The following is a 21,912-nucleotide window of genomic DNA, read 5'->3' as shown; positions in this document are numbered from 1 at the left end:
GTAAATAAAAGTAATCCCCTCTATGTGAATCTCTAACACACGTTATGGAAACAGAAAGGCATGGCATGTAAAACACAAAATGCCCGTGTATAAATATATAAAAAGCAAACCTTTAGAACCAAAAACGTATGTACTCAGTGCCTTTTCAGAAGACAGAGCAACAAGAGAAACACCCTTAAGGGCCCGACGAAACAGGCCAGAAGACAGATATCAAAACAGTTCAGTCCCAGTAGGATTTAAAAATTGCTTGTCATAGAGTCCCCCCCCTCTTCCGTCAGACACAATCAAAGAGGGAAGCGTAGTGTCCAACTGTAAACGGGTTGAACACTAAACATGAGGTATATCTCAAAACAGTTGGGTCGTAACCTCTTTTATTAAAACGTTTTATAATTTTACCAAATACATTTGGAAAATTACCATGACCCAAGATCTTACGAAGTTTGTAAACCACATCGCCATAAAAACGGGTTTAGAAATACCTTCTCGCAGAATTGTCTTTAAATTAGTATTGAATTTTAAAACTAAATCAGAATTACGATAGTAAAATTTAGCGAAATATTTACGCAATTTGTAATAACGGTAGCCTTGCTGAAGAAGTTTACTTGTAATATATTGATTACGTTCATTGAAATGCCTGTCATGACTACACGCTCTGGCAAACCGAATTAATTGAGAAATATAAACCCCATAAGATGAAGCCTGAGGTACATCCCCATCCAAATGGGGAAAATTTACAATACTAAAATTAAAATCATCCCTCTTGTCATAAATGTTGGTATGTATAATATTGTCATAAATAGAGAGATGTAAATCTAAAAATGAAGCATCAGTATCCGAATTGTTAGTTTTTATTAACTGAAGCTCCCTAGGAAAAATAGTACCCACCAACTGACCAAAAAACGGATTATCCATATTAAGAATATCATCCAGATAGCGTGATGCATTATTAAATGCAGTTATAATATCTGCCTGCGTATCTGGAGAAAGGCTCAACATAAAGTCTCTTTCATAACAATATAAAAACAGATCTGCAACAAGGGGTGCACAATTTGTTCCCATGGGAATACCAACTACTTGTCTAAAAACTGCATTCCCAAACCTGATGTAAATGTTGTTCAATAAAACGGAAAGGGCTTTACAAACTTCGTCACAGGTCCACATTGTATAATGTTTAACAATATTGCTAGTAAAAAAAGCTTTATCAAAATTGCAAGCGAGAAATGTAGCATTCTCTCTGGCAAAAGACTTTTGAATTAGGGCAGTTAGTTTGTCATTTATTAAGTTATGCACAGACACTTGGGGTTCGGACCTCCACACACCCCATTCTCCTACGCCCCTGGTTAAGTTTAGCCAATATATGTTAGCATTTTACCATGTATTGAGCATAGGCGACGATCATAAAACGCATTTTGTAACATTTCAGCGTGTTTTTAAAAAATGCATTTTTACCATCAATGCTCTCAATACTAGAAGACATGCAACTTCTCACGAACAATGGGAACACTTGCTTGCGCTGGACCCTCGCTTTGTGTAGTGCATATCATAAACCGGGAACCAAAATTGTTACTCTTACGGCTATGTTAAACCAGATCATCACTTCTTTATGTAAACAAACCTCGTGTATTGTCCGTAAGTATTGATCTGGCACTCATTAATCTTCGCCAATATTTTCGGGCGTTTTCGTTATTTCACGTGATATTCGTGTACTGAAAATGTCTAGATTTATCAAAATAATCAATTTAGAGAACCAACGGCACAGTGGTGTAGTGGTAAGCTCTCCGACTTGAAAACACGTTACCATGGGTTCGAATTCTTTTCTAACCATTTTTTAAAATATAATTCCTTGTGTTTGTATTTGTATCTATGATTATATATTTTTTCATGAAACATTGCATTTTGTATCGCTAACAACAGTTCTTTGAATTGTCCGTGCTTGTCCGGTCCTGAAGATTTTAAACGACATTTTGTAGAACGGTTTTATGTATGTAGAAGAATGGTAATCGATAGTAGAGTATTTCGTTGATAAAACATGACAAGTGTGACAAGTTTCCGTCTTTTACAGATAAAATCATAAAAAAATAATTTGGTCAGTCAGAGGACTCGAACACTCAACCCTGAGATTAGTGGCAAAACGCTTTGTCCGCACAGCTATATCTGCACATGATACGTGATGGTATATAATTCGCTTTTCAATAGCAATATCATTGTTTGGGTTCGTACACCGAAAATTAATTTACGGAAACATACGGAATATTCATGAGTGCCAGGTCAATACTTACGGACAATAACACGTGGTGAAGCGATAACCCGGTATAATGCGTCGAAACGGTATCAATTTTCACACCCTGGTACCGGCGCTCCCAAGTACAGGTGGCACTCACACATTCAGCGCTTGATAAGCAATTTTGGAGGAGTGGCGGTGTAAGTATTTCTTATTGTATCTCCGGTAATTCAAAACTTTTTGTAAAATGAAAGATATCTGAGCCCTGGTGAATAATTGATGATTATGTTCCGTGAGTGTCACAACATTTCATCTTAAAATAAACAAAATACGGCGAGTTAAACGTGAACGTTTGACTCAAAAATGTCAAATGTAAAAAAAAAACACGTAAAATACTCAGTAAATACTCCAGATGTATTCATTTTGATACATCTTCATATAGTCATATCTTCCTACAATAACCAGTTCAAATTCTAAGACTTAATTTGTTATATTTAAAGAATGACTCGTGTTTAAAGAAGGTAAGTGGTTTCAAAACGGCACTCACATCGCACAGGTGTGTATTTTTTTGACGCTCACCAAGTACAGCTAGAGACAGTTCTTCAGAAATGTGGAGAAATCGTCAGCTCTAAGGCAACTACAACGGAAAAGAGATGAATCGGACTGGTTAGTTATGTGTGGTAGATATTACACCACCAAGAACAGTTTGATGTTGGATTAAACAGTAGTTAATGGAACTAGTCATTACGTCTCATGTCTGCTATTAAATCGGAATGACTCACATCGGTTCCTGAGAGAGCCAAACAAGAACTCATTAATTGATAAATTCATTGAATTAATAAGATATTAAAATATGAGAGTCTTTTGTACCGAACAGACATTTTAACAAAATTCTTTGGTGGCTGATATATGCCATTCCGCTAATTTTAGGCGCCGATTTATAACGTAAATATCGACTTTTCGCTCAGCGCCCCCCACTAATTATCATGTTTTCAATCTACGCTCCCGCCCTTTCTTATTCCTAGTATTTTCTGTATGGAAAATCGCAGACAAAAAGTTTAGATTTAATATGTAAAACGTCGTGGGGAGTCGAGCGAAAACTGGCTGATCAGCGGGCTCCGAGCAAGAAGTTGAGGTTTGAAAGGCATAACATTGGTGGGCACCCGGGCACCCAGCCGCTTTACATCTTGAATCTCACTCAACGCCAGCACCCACTCCCCCCTCCCTCCCCCATCCCCATAATCGTGTTTTCGCTCCGCGTCGCCACATGTTATCGGATTTTTGCTCGCTAACCACTCCGCGTTTAACTTTTTTTAATTCTCGTGTTTTCGCTCGACGGGGTCGCGTGGCAAATTGATGAAATGGTATAAAACATCCACTGTAAAAACCTATTTTTCTGTTATGAGTGTTTACTGAATCTTAAATCTAATGAAACAAGTAAAATATGTTTCGTAAAAAGTTCAACATTTATTATACATTCAATGTAGGCGTATGGTAAGTTGTTAAAATTAAAGAAAATAATAGAAAACTTGTCAGTCCGTTATAAATGAGTTTTACTAACTCTATGATTAAACATTTATTCCACACCCCAACAAAAAACGTATCGACCTGGCTCTATATATATCATACGGATGCTCATGGCATTATACTGGTACTCAAAAACGTTGAGATTGACCTGAAATATTGTTTAGTAACGGCGTTTAACCAAACGCAAACGCACGCACAAACGCACGCAAGCACACACATATCTTCTTGCAAACCTCACCGTCCACTGATCCCACTGAGTCATATGAATGTTTTGAAGCACGTTTTTCATTTTTCAACGAAATCCTAGGACATATCAAATTTTAGCATTAATCAGTTTTCAAGAAGCTTTTTAATAACAAAAATAATGTTGAAATATTGTCGCTGTAAGTTTTAACATAGAAAGGTCGACTTCTACAGTCAGTTTTTTAACGGTATAAAGATTTATGATCATACAGGCACCACACTGAGAGTAAACAACAACAAGGTCTACGTTTCTGAAGACTTTTCTCTAGCTGTACTTGTTGAGCGCCAAAAAAATTAACACCTGTGCCATGTGAGTGCCGTTTTGAAATCCCATACCATCTTTAAACACCAGTCATTCTTTAAATATAACAAATTAAGTCTTGGAATTTGAACTGGTTATAGAAGGAAGACATGGCTATACGATACTGTATCAAAAATGAATACATTTGGAATATTTACTGAGTATTTTACGTGTTGTTTTGACATTTGACATTTTTGAGTCAAACGTTCACGTTTAACTCGCCGTATTTTGTTTATTTCAAGATGAAATGTTGTGACACTCACATAACATAGTCACCAATTATTCATCAGGGCGCAGATATCTTTCATTTTAAGAAAAGTTTTGAATTATCGGAGATACAATGAGAAATACTTACACCACCGCTCCTCTAAAATCACTTATCGAGCGCTGTATGTGTGAGTGCCACCTGTACTTGGGAGCGCCGGTACCAGGGTGTGATTTTGGTACCCGGCAATGATATGCGCAGTTCAAAGCAGGGATCTATTCGCAAGGAAGTGTTCCATAGAATTTAGATAGATTGATTTATATTATTTATTGATTTCTCGTCGGAATTCAAACGACAGTTGTCGGGACCGGTGTCATTTAACAGAATGGTAACACATCTGACGATTGATACCAGTGATTCATTGCTAGGGGTTCATTTAAACGTTTAACTGGCTATTGTTTCCCTAGTGTTCGTGAGAAGTTGCATATCTTCTAGTATTGAGAGCATTGATGGTAAAAATGCATTTTTTAAAAACACGCTGAAATGTTACAAAATGCGTTTTATGATCGTCACCTATGCTCAATACATGGTAAAATATATTGGCTAAACTTAACCAGGGGCGTAGGAGAATGGGGTGTGTGGAGGTCCGAACCCCAAGTGTCTGTGAAGTTATGTGGTAAAGTGGTAGAAAAATCGTATGTACTGACTGTAGATACCTTGTAATTATTAATTTTAAACTTGTCCAGGATTTCGCCAGAATTTTTAATCGACCAAAATAAGTGTTTACCAGAGCTTTCGTATACTTTATCACAGTATCTTTCCACGTGGGCTTTCACAGCAGTTAGACATGATATTAATAGTTTCGAAATATTTGTAGTTGTACAAGAGCTTGGATTAGCGATGACGCGAGCTTTAAATGGTTGTTTATGCAATTTAGGAATCCAGTACATGGTTGGTAGTTTAATTTGTTGATCGTCTATACGAACTTTTAAATTAGAAACTTCAGTGATGTGATCAGTGACCAAATTATTTTCAACAGAGGGACTCAATGTATAAGTTTTAGTGCTATTTAGTTCGTTTTGTAAAACATTAATATAATGTAGGCGTCAACTGATGATAATATTGTTGACCGCCTTGTCTGCTGGAACTAAGGCATACTTAGAATAAAATTCTTGGATTTCCTTTTTCAAATGACTTAAAGTAAACTTGGGTTTTGGTGGAAGTAGGTGTTCATTAGTTTGATAAAATTTTATTCGAGAATCAACAATGTTAAAACTATTTCGTTTCCAAGATGTTAATGCATTGGGATCAGCATTCTCACGACGACACCATTTAACACAAAAAGTTTCGATAGATTCCGCAATCTGACCACGACAAGCATCAAAATCAATAGTTGAAGAAATTCTATATTTAGGTCCTTTAAAGAATAAATTACGAATACGTTTGTCTTTAATAATATCAAAATTACCAGTGATGACATGACCGGCATCTGAATAGCAAAAGTTTGAGTTTTTACATTCGCAGTAAGAAGCGGTATTTGTTTGAACATCTAAGTCGGAAACAATTTTATTGTAATTGAATATAACATTTCTAACAGTTGTTTTATATTCCTAACAGATAATAGGAACTTCGGAGTTTCTGAAATATTTAGGTAGCAAAGTCCACACAGTCGATTAAAATATATTTAATAGTTACCGGTGTTTGACATGGTACTAATTTGACTTGATCGTCTTTATTCAAAAGATAAGAATGAGTCAAACGGGTATGACCTATTGGACAGCAAGAAAGAACGACTTCCTCTCTGCGAACAGATCTGTTCCCTTGGTGTCATTCCCCCAGAGTAGGTTTGATATCCTGAGGTTTATTGAATGAAGCATCCTCTCGTATCTTGACAAATCTAAGATTATTTGTTCCTTGACGATTGCCATTTAGATAAAATGTATTTCTTTATACTGGACCTAAAATCGGTATGTGGTAATTTTAAATTAGATTGCAGTATCAGCATCCTCGTTTCCATGAATACCCACCTGACTGGGAATCCAACAAAATATGATAGACTTTTATTAAAGATAGTTCATGAAACCCGAGAAGAATATTTTGAATGAATGGATTTTCCATATTTCGGTTATGAATTGACTGTAAAACAGAAAGCGAGTCAAGTTTCTGATTTTTATTATGAGCATTCGTGTATGTGTATCACATTTTATATATATCTCCGATTCAGCTTGTTTACTTTTTATAGTGTCTTAAGTTACTTAGTCTTGTATAATCAATGATATACATAAATCAAATTTGCCATTCAGCTATCTGTTTGTACTTATTACATCATTCAATCATGAATCAAATTTATCTGTTTAAACTATTTAGATATATATGTTTTTTGCATGTTATCCACGAATAAAACCGTTAAAAGATAATCCTACCGTGTAAGCTCATGGAAAGCATGCAGTCATAAATGTTTTTTTAAAGCTTGGATTTCATTTCTAAAACAGACATGATATTGCACGTCTGCCAATTTCACCCTTTCTTTGCACAGTTTGGAAACCATGCTGCATCTTTTATTTTTCTAACGGTTGCATAGTAATGCCTGTTTTGCGTTTCCAGTATTTTAAGCTAAATTTTATGGCAGTTTTTTATCTACAAAAGATTAACGAAATGGATTCAAGTTTTAATTATGTAAAATATATCAAATATGCATAGATTTAGATTACAATAGTAGATGTAAATAATACATAGGGGATTGGATTAGAGGGTATATGTTTATCCTTTAATATAATAGTAATAACCCTTTTGTGATAGCGTACAATATGGGTTTTTTACAAGTGCAATATAATGTGGAGTTTGTTTTATATGATATAATCTCTGATATAAATTATATCATGATATATAGTCTCAAGTAACTCAGTATTGAATGGCAGCATTAAATATGTTTTAAGATATTATATGTAATACAAATATGTACTGTGATTTATGTATGCCGGTGAGACTTGAATAAAATAATATGTAATTACGTACAATATAAGAATACCCAAGTTCTGTAGATACGTTGCGCTGAAATCATTTGATTATGTCAGTACATTGTTTGCAAAAATAGCTTCACTGTCTCAACAATGAATCGATAAAATCGAATGATGCTCCCCGATTCAAGTGTTTGTCCCAATATAAGTAAAAACAAATAAGAAGCAAACAAAAATGGCCTCTATCATTTTGTGAAGTTTCAATGAAATGTCATTAATAATTTCCACGTAATGCTCCGGACAAGCCTTATTTTGTATAATAAAGGGAGATAGGTCAAACACTAGATAAGATAGAGTCATGATTCTTTGACACTGCACTTTGTCTCAATGATTATGTGAACTTTCAATCAAATACCATTAATACATTTCAAGCTATACTCTGGACAAAAGTATGTCGGACTAACGGACGGACTGAAGGACGGACAAAGCGGCAACTATATGCTCATCCTTAAAATCTGCAAATTATGAGTAAAACGCAGACTGAGGAAACTTAAAACATATTTTTAATGAAAAAGGATGTTGATATTTCGTTGAAATATGCCATAATTTAAATAGTTAAACTTATATGTGGATGCCCAATGCATCATTAGCTAGACTCTCTTGAAGAATCGTATGTTAATAAAATTCTAAAAGATATATGAAAATAAAGTTACCTGTTAATGACATGTTTCCATTTGACATATTACCTTGCGTATGACTATCGACAGATACTTCATAGTTTGGTAAATTTAGGTCACCAATTTGTACACTGTTGTCAGACCAGTTTAATATGATTTTGTCCACGGTAAAAGCATCTGTAAACAATAAATCAATGACGAATCATAATGCGTTGGTAATGGCTTTACTGTGTCAAAACTAAATTAATTTAAGATTTGAATTTCGTACAAGTGACATTTGTTAAAAGGGACATTATGGAATATAGCCCGGCTTATAAATCCTAAAATATGGCCGAACCTTGCACATTTTAGTACAGACTTAAGATAATATATTTCTTGAAGAACAATACCAGAAGATAAATTCTGGATATGGAACACTCGAATCAGTCAACCATGAAAGCATGGGCAAACTGTTTTATGACGTCATCTTTAGGACTATTGAATTTGTAAAAATAATTTGAATATTTTCAGCAACGTTAAGAATTTTATCGCCCTTTTCGAAATTTCTAATAATCTGGTGACAAAACACTTGGGCTATGTAGAGCTTCTCAAAGTTACATTATTTTAAGAATTATCAAAGCAAGGTTACTTTTGAAATAATTTGTACGAACAGGGATAAATCATCTAAAACGACGTATCACATTTCTTAAACTTTACATCCTGTTTTCAAACAATGACATTTTTTTATAAAACAGTGTTATGAATAAGAGGAAACATGTGTTTATAATTAGATTATATCGCTTTAGAATTTTTCTGACTATAAATGTCTTTTCGGGTCATTTTAAACTTGTCCAAACATACGGAAGAAATGCCTCATATTTTGCTCATTCTAAATGTTGTACATTTCTTTCTTGTGGATACGAACTAAAACTCGTATTTATGTAATAATCAATTCATACGTAACAATAAAATAACAGTCGATCTTGATACAAGTTTTAAACATGTACATTTTATTTTCTAAATGTATACTTTTAAAAATTTAACTGTCTACCTCTCGTTCTTGGAATCTGCAGGAAAAAAGACCGCTCCTGAAGCGTGGGCTGTTCATATATGGGGTAAAATGTAGTGGGCGGTTCTAAATTTTTGAAACGGATTATTTGATTGGATCTTGGGAACCATGCGGTCGCGTGCAAAATAAATGTTGTTCACGTTATATGTCGTAAACATTTTATTCTTACTTTGAATCAAATTCTTTTCTAAACTTTTGCAGCGATATATTACTTTATATGATATAACGAAGAACAATGCAGAGTGGTTAGTTTCATGACTATTTCGTAACAGAGCTAGGCTAAGGGAAGGTATATAAAATACTAAGAAAAACAGACCCTTTCTAATTATTAAAAAGCAAGAAACGTATATAAAACTGAAAGAAGAAATATTTCCTTCAAGAATATTTGTAGGTATAGATCAGAGAGATTTTATTCGTACCACAATGTTGCATATAGCTATAAACTGTTTGACAACATACACTCACCAAATCTTCTGGCGTCATACTTCGACTTTTTCAAGTAACTTTCAAATAACTACATGTACATATTTTTACTCATTTAGAAAAGTATATTGTTAGTAAAATGTCAAACTTACAGCTAATTGAAACATGCAATATCAAATACTTCTATTCACATCAATGCCTCAACCCATTTAGAAACGGCTCAATAAAAAACTTAATATATTTTAGTATCTAGCTCATATTTTATTATTTATTATAGTCATTTAAAACATTTGTTTAGAACTCTGTTTTTAAAAGTGGCATGTGAAATAATGTTTTGACACGAACTAATGCAAGTTGATCCAGATAAGATAAAAAATCCGGAAAGAAGGTATGTGTGTTGGTGTATTGCGTGTGTGGTGTGGGACGGGGGAGGTACTCATCTGAATATACATTTTAACTGATGAATAAAACTGAACATTTGCGCATGATTGAAAAGATTTACTTACTAAATTTCAAATTTCATTTTTGGAGTGTTTTACTTGTCAGAGATACATTATTCTATTATATAAATTAATAAGAAAAAATGTATGATGATTGCTTAATATTGTGGCGACTTTGATCTAACATATTTATATCAAACTGCATTTCACCAGTGAGATGATATACTGTGCCAGTCTATCGTATGACTGTAGACAAATTATTTATAAATGTACTTTTACGTATGTTTCTAAGTCAACAAATACATTACAATTTGGACAGTCTACTTCATTAGTATATGTTAAAATTGCTTCTGCATTATAAACCATAAACCTATGTCTTTACGTAAAGGTGGAACAATTGCGGTATGGTAAATATGTATGTTACCGGATGTGACCAATGGGAAAAGTGCATTGTGACACCACATTTATACATTTGCTGTAGGGTTCTCGAAAAGTATAACTCCCAAAATATGTAAAATTAGACTGAATATTTGAAGTAGTAGTTATAAGATACACATCACCATCGTGGTTTACAAATTTATATGAAATACATGATTTTATTTAAAGCGCGTGTGAAGACTACCGCCTTTTGTAAGCTAAACTAAACCTGTCCATACGTTTCATACCCAGATGTGAACCACTAAACCACAGTCTATTTCTTAAATGAAAGGGAGTGTAAGATGAACATAAGCATTTTTACAAAACTTAGTTCTCTAGAACGATTGTATTTGGGATACAAATATCAGACCGTTTGGATGTACGATTGCTTACAGACGTCGCATCGTCACTCTTTTGTGATTACTAGACGTAAGTCATAAGACACTTTCATGATGATGCATGCTAGTATAGATATATGCCGTAAATTGAAAAGTTTATTTATAAAAATGTTAAAATAATGCAAAACTGAATCAGTTTAAACAATGTTAAGACAAATAAAAATGTGCTTATATGATATAAATAGCAAATTAGCAGTTTCCATTTTGGTATGTTCTACATTGATGCGTTCGAAACACGCACTCCTTAATATTTAAAACACGAATATATTTAGCTGATTTTTATTTTACACTTTGGCCTTATACCTATAGGATGATAGTTCAAAAACAACTGAAAGACGATAGGTCAATAACAACTCTCTGAGATTTTTTCATGCTTTGTGTGATTAAATTATGTTCTGATGTCAGTTTTATTTCAATCTAAAACATTCGTTTGTCAGATATAAATACAGTTTGGTTAGCATAAGAAATAAATCGCGACTTCGTGTATGTGTGTGTGTGTTCGGGTTTAACGTCTTTTTCAACAATTTTTCAGTCATATAAACGACGGCGGGACTTCGTACGTTTCATTTGAGTATACCTTTTATTACGTTAGTTTGCAAAATTATACAGAATGATACACAAACCATGCCGTTACAAAAAGACTAAAACGGCATTGCAAAATTTATAGAAACATTTTACTTAAAATATCACATCCATGTCTTTATATAAATCACGCTGTTAAGAATATCGCATTTTATTTTATGCTCTTCAGTGAAATACTGAAATTTATCGATGAAATAAAATTGATATTTTCACTGTTTAAAACAGTGAAAATATCATTTTTTATTTTTGCACTGGTCTACGGAACTACACTTAAATGCGAAATAATATGAATTATCGGTTGTAAAATACATATATTTTCCTACGCCCTTTTTCTATGAGTTTTGGTCTAATATTTTTATTATACACTTTTTAGCTCATCAGAGGATGAAGAGGTCAAGTTGGGCTATTGTGACCAATCATTTTCCGGCGCCCGTCGTCGTGCGTCATACGGCAACATTTGCCTTGTTAACACTCTAGAGGCCACATTTGCAACTCAATCTTTATGAAACTTGGTAAAAGAATTTATTAAACTCGGTTATAAGGGATTTTCTTTTACTTAGAAACTCATCGGAATTAGTCAGAATGTTTGTCTTGATGACCTCTTGGTCAAACATGAATCAGGGTCATGTAGGATCAAAAGCTAAGTCACCCGTTATAATCAAAGGAAAAGTTTTGTTAACAATCTAGAGGCTAAACTTTATCAACTTATCTCTATGAAAATTAGTCTGAATGCTTGTCTTGATAATTTCTATGTCAACTGTAAAACTGGATCATGTGGATTTAAAAACTAGATCACTAGGCTAGATCGAAGGAAAATCTTGTAAGAGTCCACAGTTTAAGTTTGAAAGTAATGAGAATTGATCAGAAATTTGGCTTGATGACCTCTGGGTCATGTGGGGTCAATAACTAGGTCAGTCAATGAAATCTTGTTAAAATTCTCGAGGTCACATTTATGACCCTATCTTCATAAGACTTGGTCAGAACGTTTGTCTTGATGATTTTCAGGTCAAGTTTATATTTTGATTTTTTGGGTCACCTGATCAAATCAAAGGAAACGTTTTTAACTCTAAAGAGGCTAGATTAATGGCCATATATTTATGACCCTTGGCCAGTTTGTTTATTTTAACAATCTCTAGGCCAAGTTCAAAACAGGGTTATGTAGGGTCAAAAACTAAGTCACTAGGTCAGTTCAAAGGAAAGGTTTGTCAACACTCTTGAGGCCACATTTGTGACCCAATCTTCAAGCATCTTGGTCAGAATGTTTATCTTGATGATAGCTAGGTAAAGTTTAAATATGACTCACTTGAGATTGAAAACTAGGTCACATGCTCAAATCGAATAATAAGCTTGTTAACACGCTGTAAGACCAGATTTATGATCCGTTTTCATAAAAAACAAAGACAAATATCAAACAGGGAATGCCACGCACCTAAAACGCAGCCTCCTCAAAACGAAACCCCCAGCACGCAGACGCGTGCACCAAACACACACACACACATACACTCAAAGCCAACATACAAGGACAAAACGAACACCGCATTGGAACGGTCAGTGGCAAAACACCACTGGGGAGCTTAAACCGGTTTATGGTGCGCACCCAACCTCACTCTTACCCCCACCATGTTCCAAAGACACGGGACAGTTTAAATAAAAGTAATCCCCTCCAGGTGAACCTCTTACACACGTAATGGAAACAAAAAGGCATGGCATATAAAACACAAAAATGCTCGTGTATAGATATATAAAAAGCAAACCTTAAGAACCAAAAGCGTATGTACTCAATGCTTTTTCAGAAGACAGAGCAACAAGAGAAACAGCCTTAGAATGTTTGTCTTCATGATCTCTAGGTCAAATTTGAAATTGGGTCATATGGGTATAAAACTAGGCTAGTAGGCCAAATAAACTATGTTTAGCGAACAAAGGCCATTATGGCCCTCTTGTATTTAAATAGATTAGTTTCCGAATAAATAATTTGCAAGAAAAGGTTCCATCGCCTTCCATTAATGTTGCCGAATGGTAAATAACGAACTAATAATTCTAATTTTCGGTTGTAAAATACATAAATTTTCCTACCCCTGGTTAAAACCTTTTAGATACTCCTCATTCATCTTTATATTGTCGTACATATAGATTATATTGTACACATGATACAAAGCATATATTTTTATCGATTTTTTTTTTTTTTTTTTTTTTTTTTGCATTATATAAAGTGTGTGGGGTACATAAAATACCCTGGATTTACGTATTTCTCAGCCTGAAGTATTTAGATTATTTTCCTTTCCTACGGACTATTTCGCAGCGGAATTAATAAACGACATTGAGAAATAAGACCGTTTAAAAAATTATTACTTCATACTATACTTTGTACGTTAAATATTTACATATTGTTCTCTGGTATTTTAAATGTCACTTTTGTAATAAAATGTACAAAAATTAGCACATTTTGCCTATTTTTCAATATGTATATTTTTCACAGTGTCTGCTTTACAGGAATTAGAAGATATTATCATAAGTAACCATTATTTAAATTTGAATTTGATATTAAATGGTGATTTAAATGCTCGAACTGCCAGTGAAAATGATTTTGTTAGCGTATTCTAGAACTAAATGAGTTTGAAGACGTAATTCGTAGTGGTGTATGTACTGTGCGACACATTTTAGGTATCAAAATAAACTACTGATGTTTTGCCGAACACACTCATTCAGTATTTTAAACTTCCGGTTTGGACGCGAGAGCGAAAGCTTTACCTTTGTTAGTCAGAACGGAAGTAGTATTATTGATTATTTTATTTTAACTAATACTATATTTGATATGACCAAGTCCTTTGAAATATTATCTCGGGTTGAGAGTAGTCATATGCCTCTGCTTTTATCTATTAAAGTGCCAATAACACAATATCCTCAAGAAACTCGAATGGATGGTAGTAATAAAGGTGAATCGAAAAACAGTATTTCAGAGAGCAGTAAGGATAAATATAATAGAATTTTAGCCGAGGGCATAATAAATTGTTGTTTTAATTCAGTAGAAGTTATGCTGAACGATGGCAGCAGTGATATAAACGTACTTGTAGGTGAATTTGAGACTGCGATATTAAGAAGCAGTGAACAGTTTCGTCACTGTAAGAAACGCATTACTGGTGGTACAAAGAAAACATGGTTTGTCAAAGACTGTAAAATATCCAAGTCTGAATTAAGGAGGCTTTTAACACTTTATCGTTCGAATCGTTCTGAACAAATCTAAATTAATTTTAAACAGCAAATATTAATATAAAAATATGTGTAAACAGAAACGTAACTTGTATAATAAGGTGACGCTTACAAAGTTTGAGCGGAATACTGGAGACCCCAGGTCTTTTTGTCAGGAGACTAAAAGGCTCTGCGGTAAACCTCGCTCTGCGCCATATATTCCACTGAACAGATGGTATAACCATTTCAGTAGTTTATTTACGGTTGATCCTGATCAAAATAATGAAAGTTTAGATCATGCCACAGTGTATGATGTTGATCTGGATGAAATAGAGCAACTTGTATTTAACTCTAGTATTACGGACACTGAAGTAGTTAGCAGTATAAAATCGTTGAAACTAAATAAAGCTGTAAATGGAGATATTATTCCTCAACATAGTTTATGGTGTCAATGTGTTATTGCCTTTTATTGTTATGCTTTTCAACAGGCTAAATTTCAAAAGGCGAATTCCCGGAACAGTGGACCCAATCAGTTATAATCCCAATACTTAAAAAGGGGGATGTTAATAACCCAGATAACTATCGGGGAATAGCTTTTTTGGAAGCGTTGAGTAAAGTTTACATTTCTGTAATAACTAAGCGTTTACCTTTTTATGTAAATGCATACAATAAAATCTGTGAGTCACAGTGTGACCTAAGAGCTAGCTATTGCAAAATTGATAATGGTTTTATACTCTATTCTATCGTCTCAAAGTACTTTTGTATGAAGAAAAAGCCTGCATATGTAGCCTTTATTGGTTTTCTGAAGGCCTTTGATTCTGTTGATAGGTCTTTGCTGTATCAGATTTTAAGAAGAAAAAAAGGTGTAAAGGGTAATTTATCTAAGTCTATACAAGCGATATACGTTTCAGTGAAAGCATGTGTTAAAACAGATAATTGTGTTACTCGTAATTTTTAATGTCCAATTGATGCAGCCTGAGCCCAATATTGTTTGTAATGTTTATTGATGAATTATACATCCTATTTAGTGAAAACAATATCCGGGGAATTCAGTTATTTCCAAGTATTGTAGAAATATTTTACTGATGTTTGCTGATGATATTGCGCTTCTCTCTGATACTATTTCAGGTTTACAGAAAGAACTGAACTTGTCATACCAATTTAGTAATCAATACAAGTTAAATGTTAATATAACAAAAACAAAAGGTCAAAAGAGGCGGAAGATTAAGTAGAAGAGAGAAGTGGAAATATGGAGGTAGCTATCTTGAAATTGATAATGGTTTTACTTATGCTGGAGTTTACATCTCAAATAGATTATCTTTATACAAAATGGCAGAAAGTATGTCTGTTAAAGCCATAAAAAGTTTTTCTTTATATGTTAAACTCATTACAGCAGTTTCAATTAATGCCATATAAGACTTATTTTAAAATATTTGATATCAAAATTGCACCAATTGTATTGTATGGGGCAGAGATTTGGTGATTGAAAAGGTCACAAAGTGTTGAAAATGTACAAGTAACTGCAAGTAAACGTTTTTTAAACGTTGGTGAAAATGCTTGTAACGATGCAGTAATAGGCGATGTCGGTAGATATCCAATGTATATATTTGCTGCTAAACGATGTATTAAGTTTTGGATTAGGCTTTTAAATATGCAGTCACAGATATATCCGGCTTTGTTATGAAATGTTACTGTACTTGGACAGATTAGGTTATAGTAACTGGGTTACGGAGGTGATAACTAACCTTTTTTGAAAAGGGGTTCGGGTATGTTTGGGAAGAACAAACAGTAGCACATTCAGAAAAGTGTTTAATGATATATGTTCAGCGATTAAAAGACCAGTATATACAATCTCGGAAAGTTAAATGTGAACAAAATGCAAAACTAAATTATTACGTGTACTCTAAAACCTCTCATACTGTTGATAAATATAAACATGTTGTTGATGTTATAGAATATAGAAAGCAACTTGCTATGTTTCGAAGCTCAAACCATAATCTAATGGTTGGAAAATGTAGGCATTATGGTATTTTGACAGAGAATATCGGCATTTTTCCTTTTGTGAAAGTTTACTGGAGGATGAGCTTCATTTTACATAAGTTTGTCCTCTGTATAATGACATCAGAGCAAAATATATCTCAGACTTTTACAGTATATATGCGAATGAAGAAAAGTTTAATATTTCGAACGGAAATGTCTAAACAACCCGGAATCTTTCAATGTATTTGTATTATGCCTTTCAGAAGAGAGAAAAATACCTGTCTATATTAAAAATAGTTTATTGAACACGGAAATAAAACATATCTTTTTATATAGAATGATTGTAATATGCTGGCTTGTAACTGTCACTGTATATTATGATGTTTATACTGTATGCATATTTGTGTATGGGCCGGAGGCCTTATGTACAATCAAAAAAAATAAAAGAACTGAACTGATTTTAGAAACATGATGTCATATTTTGTCAGTTAACCAGACGGTCATGACAACCCTTTGTTGCTCACCTTAGTTATATGAGCTAAATGTATCAAATGTCAAACTGATGCTAAATTATTAAGTAAGTTGGTCAGTAGCTCATATTCATTGTCACTAAAAGTCAGTTTTAAAATCGGTGTACAAAGCAGTACTAATCATCCAAGGCTGTATCTTCAGAAACAAGAAAGAAGGTAAGTAGGTCACATTCACGGTCACTAAAAGTCAGTATTAAGATCGCTGTGACCCGTGCCAAGGCAGGGCCATATTTTACCCTATGAAGATATTTTGAATATAATTGGTAGGGGCCCATAGTTGATAGTACATATAAAATACTAAAGTCATAGGCCCTGTGATTAAGGACAAGATTTTTTCAAAGTTTTTCTCTATATATTAAGTCTATATTAACGACATGACCCCCAGGGTGGGGGTCATAATTGACCCTAGGGAGATAACTAGAAACAAATTGGTAGAGGACTGTTTAATGATGCTATAAGGTATCAAATAACAAAGCACAAGCCCCTAAGTTTTCGGAAAAGAAGAAGTTTCAAGTTTTTCCCTACATATGTATATATAAACCATGTGACCTCCGGAGTCGGGGCCATATTTAACCTTAGAGAAATAATTTGATCAATATCATTAGAGGATCACTAGACCATGTAACATTAAAGTATCAAAGCCCTTGCTACCAGGTTAAGTCTATATGAACAATGTGACCTCTGGTTTGAGTAATCTTGGTAGAGTACCACTAGATGATGTTACATATCAAATATCAAAGTCTTAAGCCCTGTTGTTTTGGACAAGAAGATTTTCAAACTGCCTTCCTTTATAAATCTATGTGAACGATGTGACACCCACCAGGGCGGAGCCATATTGGACCCTAGGGGATAATTTGATTTTTTGTTTGTTAAGGGACGACTGACGAAGACGGGCGATGGACAATCACTGACAACAAAATCTCAGCCTTGAGCATTTCGTTCTCAGGTCAGGTGAGCTAAAAACCTTTTGAATCTAAATAAACTGCAAATATACAGAGTTATTCTCAAGTTTTGCAAAAGCTTTTGTTTTGCAGGCCCGATTTTTCTTATCCGCAAGACATTGTCATTTCATATGTATAGAAGCAGACTATAACATGATCGGACAGGTAAATCAATTTTCCCCTGCCTTTGTTTCCCGTTTTACATTTATAATTGGATGAATAAAGAATAACATGTACTTACAGCTCTGTATTGTAACATCACACGTTTGAACATCGAATGGGTAAAGTTTCAAATCCATGTGGCAATTACTTGTCATCGAAAGCCTGAAAACAAAAGATGCGATAATCTGAATATCAAGAGCATCACTAACCGAATAGAGAGAATTTTATTGCTACGGAAAAGAGCACCGGAAACATATTGCATTACTACAATATTTTTTCGCAGCAATCCACGGTCATTTACAGAATGCCAAACAAACAAAATCATCTAACAAAAATTAAAACAAGAGCTGTCGAAGCACAGCAACGATCGACTATTCAACAGCATTGTTAATTGAATGAATACTAAAGTCGAAAAAAGGGCATACTTTTTTAAATTTCGAAAGTGTGTGGAGTTTCAATCCTTTCCCTAAAGTGGATACTGAAATACCAGTTTACATCCAAAAAATAACCAAAACCTGTTAAGTCGGAAAAGGGGCATAATTTTGAAAACCAAGAGGACCATGAAGGCCCTGTATCGCTCACCAGACCTATTGACCTAAAGATAATCAAGATTAACATTCTGACCAAATTCATAAAGATATGGTCATAAATGTGGCCTCTAGAGCGTTAACTAGTTTTTCCTTTAATCTGACCTAGTTACCTAGTTTTTGACCCACATCGCTCAGAATTGAACTTGATCTGAAGATCATAAAGATCTACATTCTGACCAAATTTCATGAAGATACAGTCATAAATGCGGCTTCTAGATTGTTAACAAGCTTTACTTTTTATTTGACCTGGTGATTTAGTTTTAAACCCCACCTGACCCAGATTGGAACTTAACCTTATGATCATTAAGATTAATTTCTGACCAAGTTTCATAAAAATATGGTCATAGAATAAATGTTGTATCTAGAGTTCACTACTTTTTCTTTGATTTGACCTGATGACCTAGTTTTTGACTCTATATGACCCAGATTCCAACTTGGCCTAAAGATCATCAAGTTTAACATTAGACCAAGTTTCATGAAGATAAATAAAATCTGGAAAGTAGATCCCTCGGAAGCACCGAGAACAAGGCAAATAGTGAAAATTGCAGACTCGGTTTGATTGAGTCTGTTCATGGACAGTAATGGAAAAAGCAACACTGTCCACGCCCCCTAGCACTGGCTTAAGCAGTATTCAATCTTCAAATCTAAATGAGTTGAAAGCAATGATCCCGAAGGACCAGAAAATATAACAACACTGAGATGAAGTCGGGGCGAGTTTTTACGGCCGCCACACAGCACTTAACACCGCTGTTGTGAAGTAAATAAAATCTGGAGAGTAGATCCCTCGGAAGCACCGAGATCAAGGCAAATAGTAAAGTCAGAAATTTGACATCTAATTTGTTAACAAGCTTAACCTTTGATTTGATCTGGTGACCTAGTTTTTACTCCACCTTAATTAGATTTAAACTTGACCTAAAAATCCTCAAGATTAACCTTTTGACCAAGTTTGATTAAGATATGGTCATAATAAGGCCTCTAAAATGTTAACAAGCTTTTCCTTTTATCTGATCTGGTCAGCTGTTTTTTTATCCCACATGACTCAGATTCAAACTTGGCCTAAAGATCATCAAGGTTAACATTCTGACTAAGTTTCATGAAGATATATTCACAAATGAGGCCTCTGTGGTAATAACAAGCTTTTCCTTTGATTTGACCTGGAGACCTAGTTTTTAACCCTTATGTGATCCAGATTCAAATTTGACTTAAAGATCATCAAGATTAACATTCTGACAGTGTTTCATGAAGATACAGCCATAAATGTGGCCTCTGGATTTTTAACAAGTTTTTCCTTAGGTTTGACCAGGTGACCTAGTTTTTGATCCCAGATAATCCAATATTAAACTTCTCCAAGATTTTATTGAGTGTTACATTCTGGTCAGGTTTAAATAAGATTGGACCAAAATTGTGACCTCTAGAATGTCAACAAGGTTTTCTTTGATTTGACCTGGTGACCTAGTTTTTGATCCCAGATGACCCAAATTTATATTCCTACAAGATTTTACTAAGGGTAACATTCTGACCAAGTTTCATTAAGACTGAGCCAAAATTGTGACCTGTAGAGTGTTAATAGTCAAATTGTTGATGACTGACGGACGACTGACGACGGACGGACGACGGACGACACCGGACGACGACGGAAACAAGGCGATCACAAAAGCCCACATTGGGCACTTCGTGCTCAGGTGAGCTAAAAATGTTAAGTTCAACTTTGGGATCTACACAGTGAAGATAATGTTAGATAATGACTGTGAACAAGTGTGTGAAGTTTCAATCCATTCTCATTATTGGATACTGAGATACCAGCGTACATACAAAAACTTAACAAAAAACTGCTAAGTCAGAACAAGGGGCATAATTTTGAAAAATGCATAGTAGAGTTATGGGTCCTATACAGTGCATGTCAGATGATGACAGTGAACAAGTGTGTGAAGTTTCAGTCCATTCCCATTAGTGGGTACTGAGATACCAGCTTACATACAAAATCTTAACAAAGAAAAGTCGGAAAAGGGGCATAATTTTGTAAAAGAGCAAAAACGAGTTATGGAACCTGTGCAGTGTAGGTCAGTTTATCACAGTGAGTAAGTGTGTGAAGTTTCAATCCATTTCAGTGGGTACTGAGATACTAGGTTACATACAAAACCTTAACCAAGAATTTCTCTTCTTCTTCCATTTGTGTACAGGTCCCACTCTGGGGCAACGTCTATGTCGAAAAGGGCGCATAATTTTGTAAAAATAGAAGCAAAAACAGAGTTTTGAAACATGTGCAAAGTAGGTCAGTTTATCACAGTGAATAAGTGTGTGAAGTTTCAATCCATTCCCACAAGTGGTTACTAAGATACCAGCTTACAAACAAAAACCTTGACCAAAGCAGGACGCCGACAAAGCCGCCGACGCCCGCGCATGGGTGAGTTCAATAGCTCTACTATTCCTTGAATAATCGAGCTAAAAATGAATATAATAATGTTCTATTAAGTGTAAGCCAATTCAGCTAACATAACGATAATGGACATTTTACTTGTTCTCAGCTTAATACGTCTTTAAACCATTGGAAACTTTATGGTTTGGACGAACTATTGGTTGGACTGGCAGACAGAGATTGATTTACGCTTGAAAGTTAATATCTTATGTTCTTTTTCCGAGTGTTGTCCTATTAATATTATCGACATACACATTGCTGAAACGATATGTTTTGATATTCTGTCAAAGGAAAAATGTACTTTCTTTGAAAACTGTAATACGATACTGACAATAGAATAATACCGTATGCTAAAGGACACTACTCCTTTTGGATCAATGTAGACAAGCTCCTCGTGTTTTACTAATGAATGAGCATCAGTTTTCCTCTCATTGCTTATATATAGGTCCGGTGTCCAAACCAAGTTGATCATATCTCCTGTTAAATCAAGTCGGCTGTAATTCGCAAGTTGAAAGTAGGCCAGCCTATCATCTTGCCATTGCATTCTCATTAGCATCATAATACTGAATTCCTTTAATCATAAATATCTTTGGTTATACCATTTGAAACATTAGGAAGTGCGATTTTGATTTGAGTTTTACACATTTTCACAAATATCAGTTATATTA

At 34.4% G+C, this 21,912-nt stretch overlaps 1 protein-coding gene across 1 annotated transcript in view; it reads right to left on the bottom strand.

The window, feature by feature from the left end:
• LOC128546703 (glycine receptor subunit alpha-2-like) overlaps nucleotides 1–21,912 on the bottom strand; it is a 39,534-nt gene that overhangs the window by 3,905 nt on the left and 13,717 nt on the right. Inside the window, exons 4-6 of the mRNA XM_053517961.1 lie at nucleotides 21,589–21,815; nucleotides 18,318–18,400; nucleotides 8,168–8,308 (exon numbers count right to left, since the gene is read on the bottom strand). Coding sequence (XP_053373936.1) covers nucleotides 8,168–8,308; nucleotides 18,318–18,400; nucleotides 21,589–21,815 — 451 coding nt within the window. The remainder of the gene's footprint in view (nucleotides 1–8,167; nucleotides 8,309–18,317; nucleotides 18,401–21,588; nucleotides 21,816–21,912) is intronic.

This window comes from Mercenaria mercenaria, chromosome 11, assembly GCF_021730395.1.
Source record: "Mercenaria mercenaria strain notata chromosome 11, MADL_Memer_1, whole genome shotgun sequence".
NCBI classification, from domain to species: Eukaryota; Metazoa; Mollusca; class Bivalvia; order Venerida; family Veneridae; genus Mercenaria; species Mercenaria mercenaria.
This window is presented reverse-complemented; position numbering and strand designations above follow the sequence as displayed.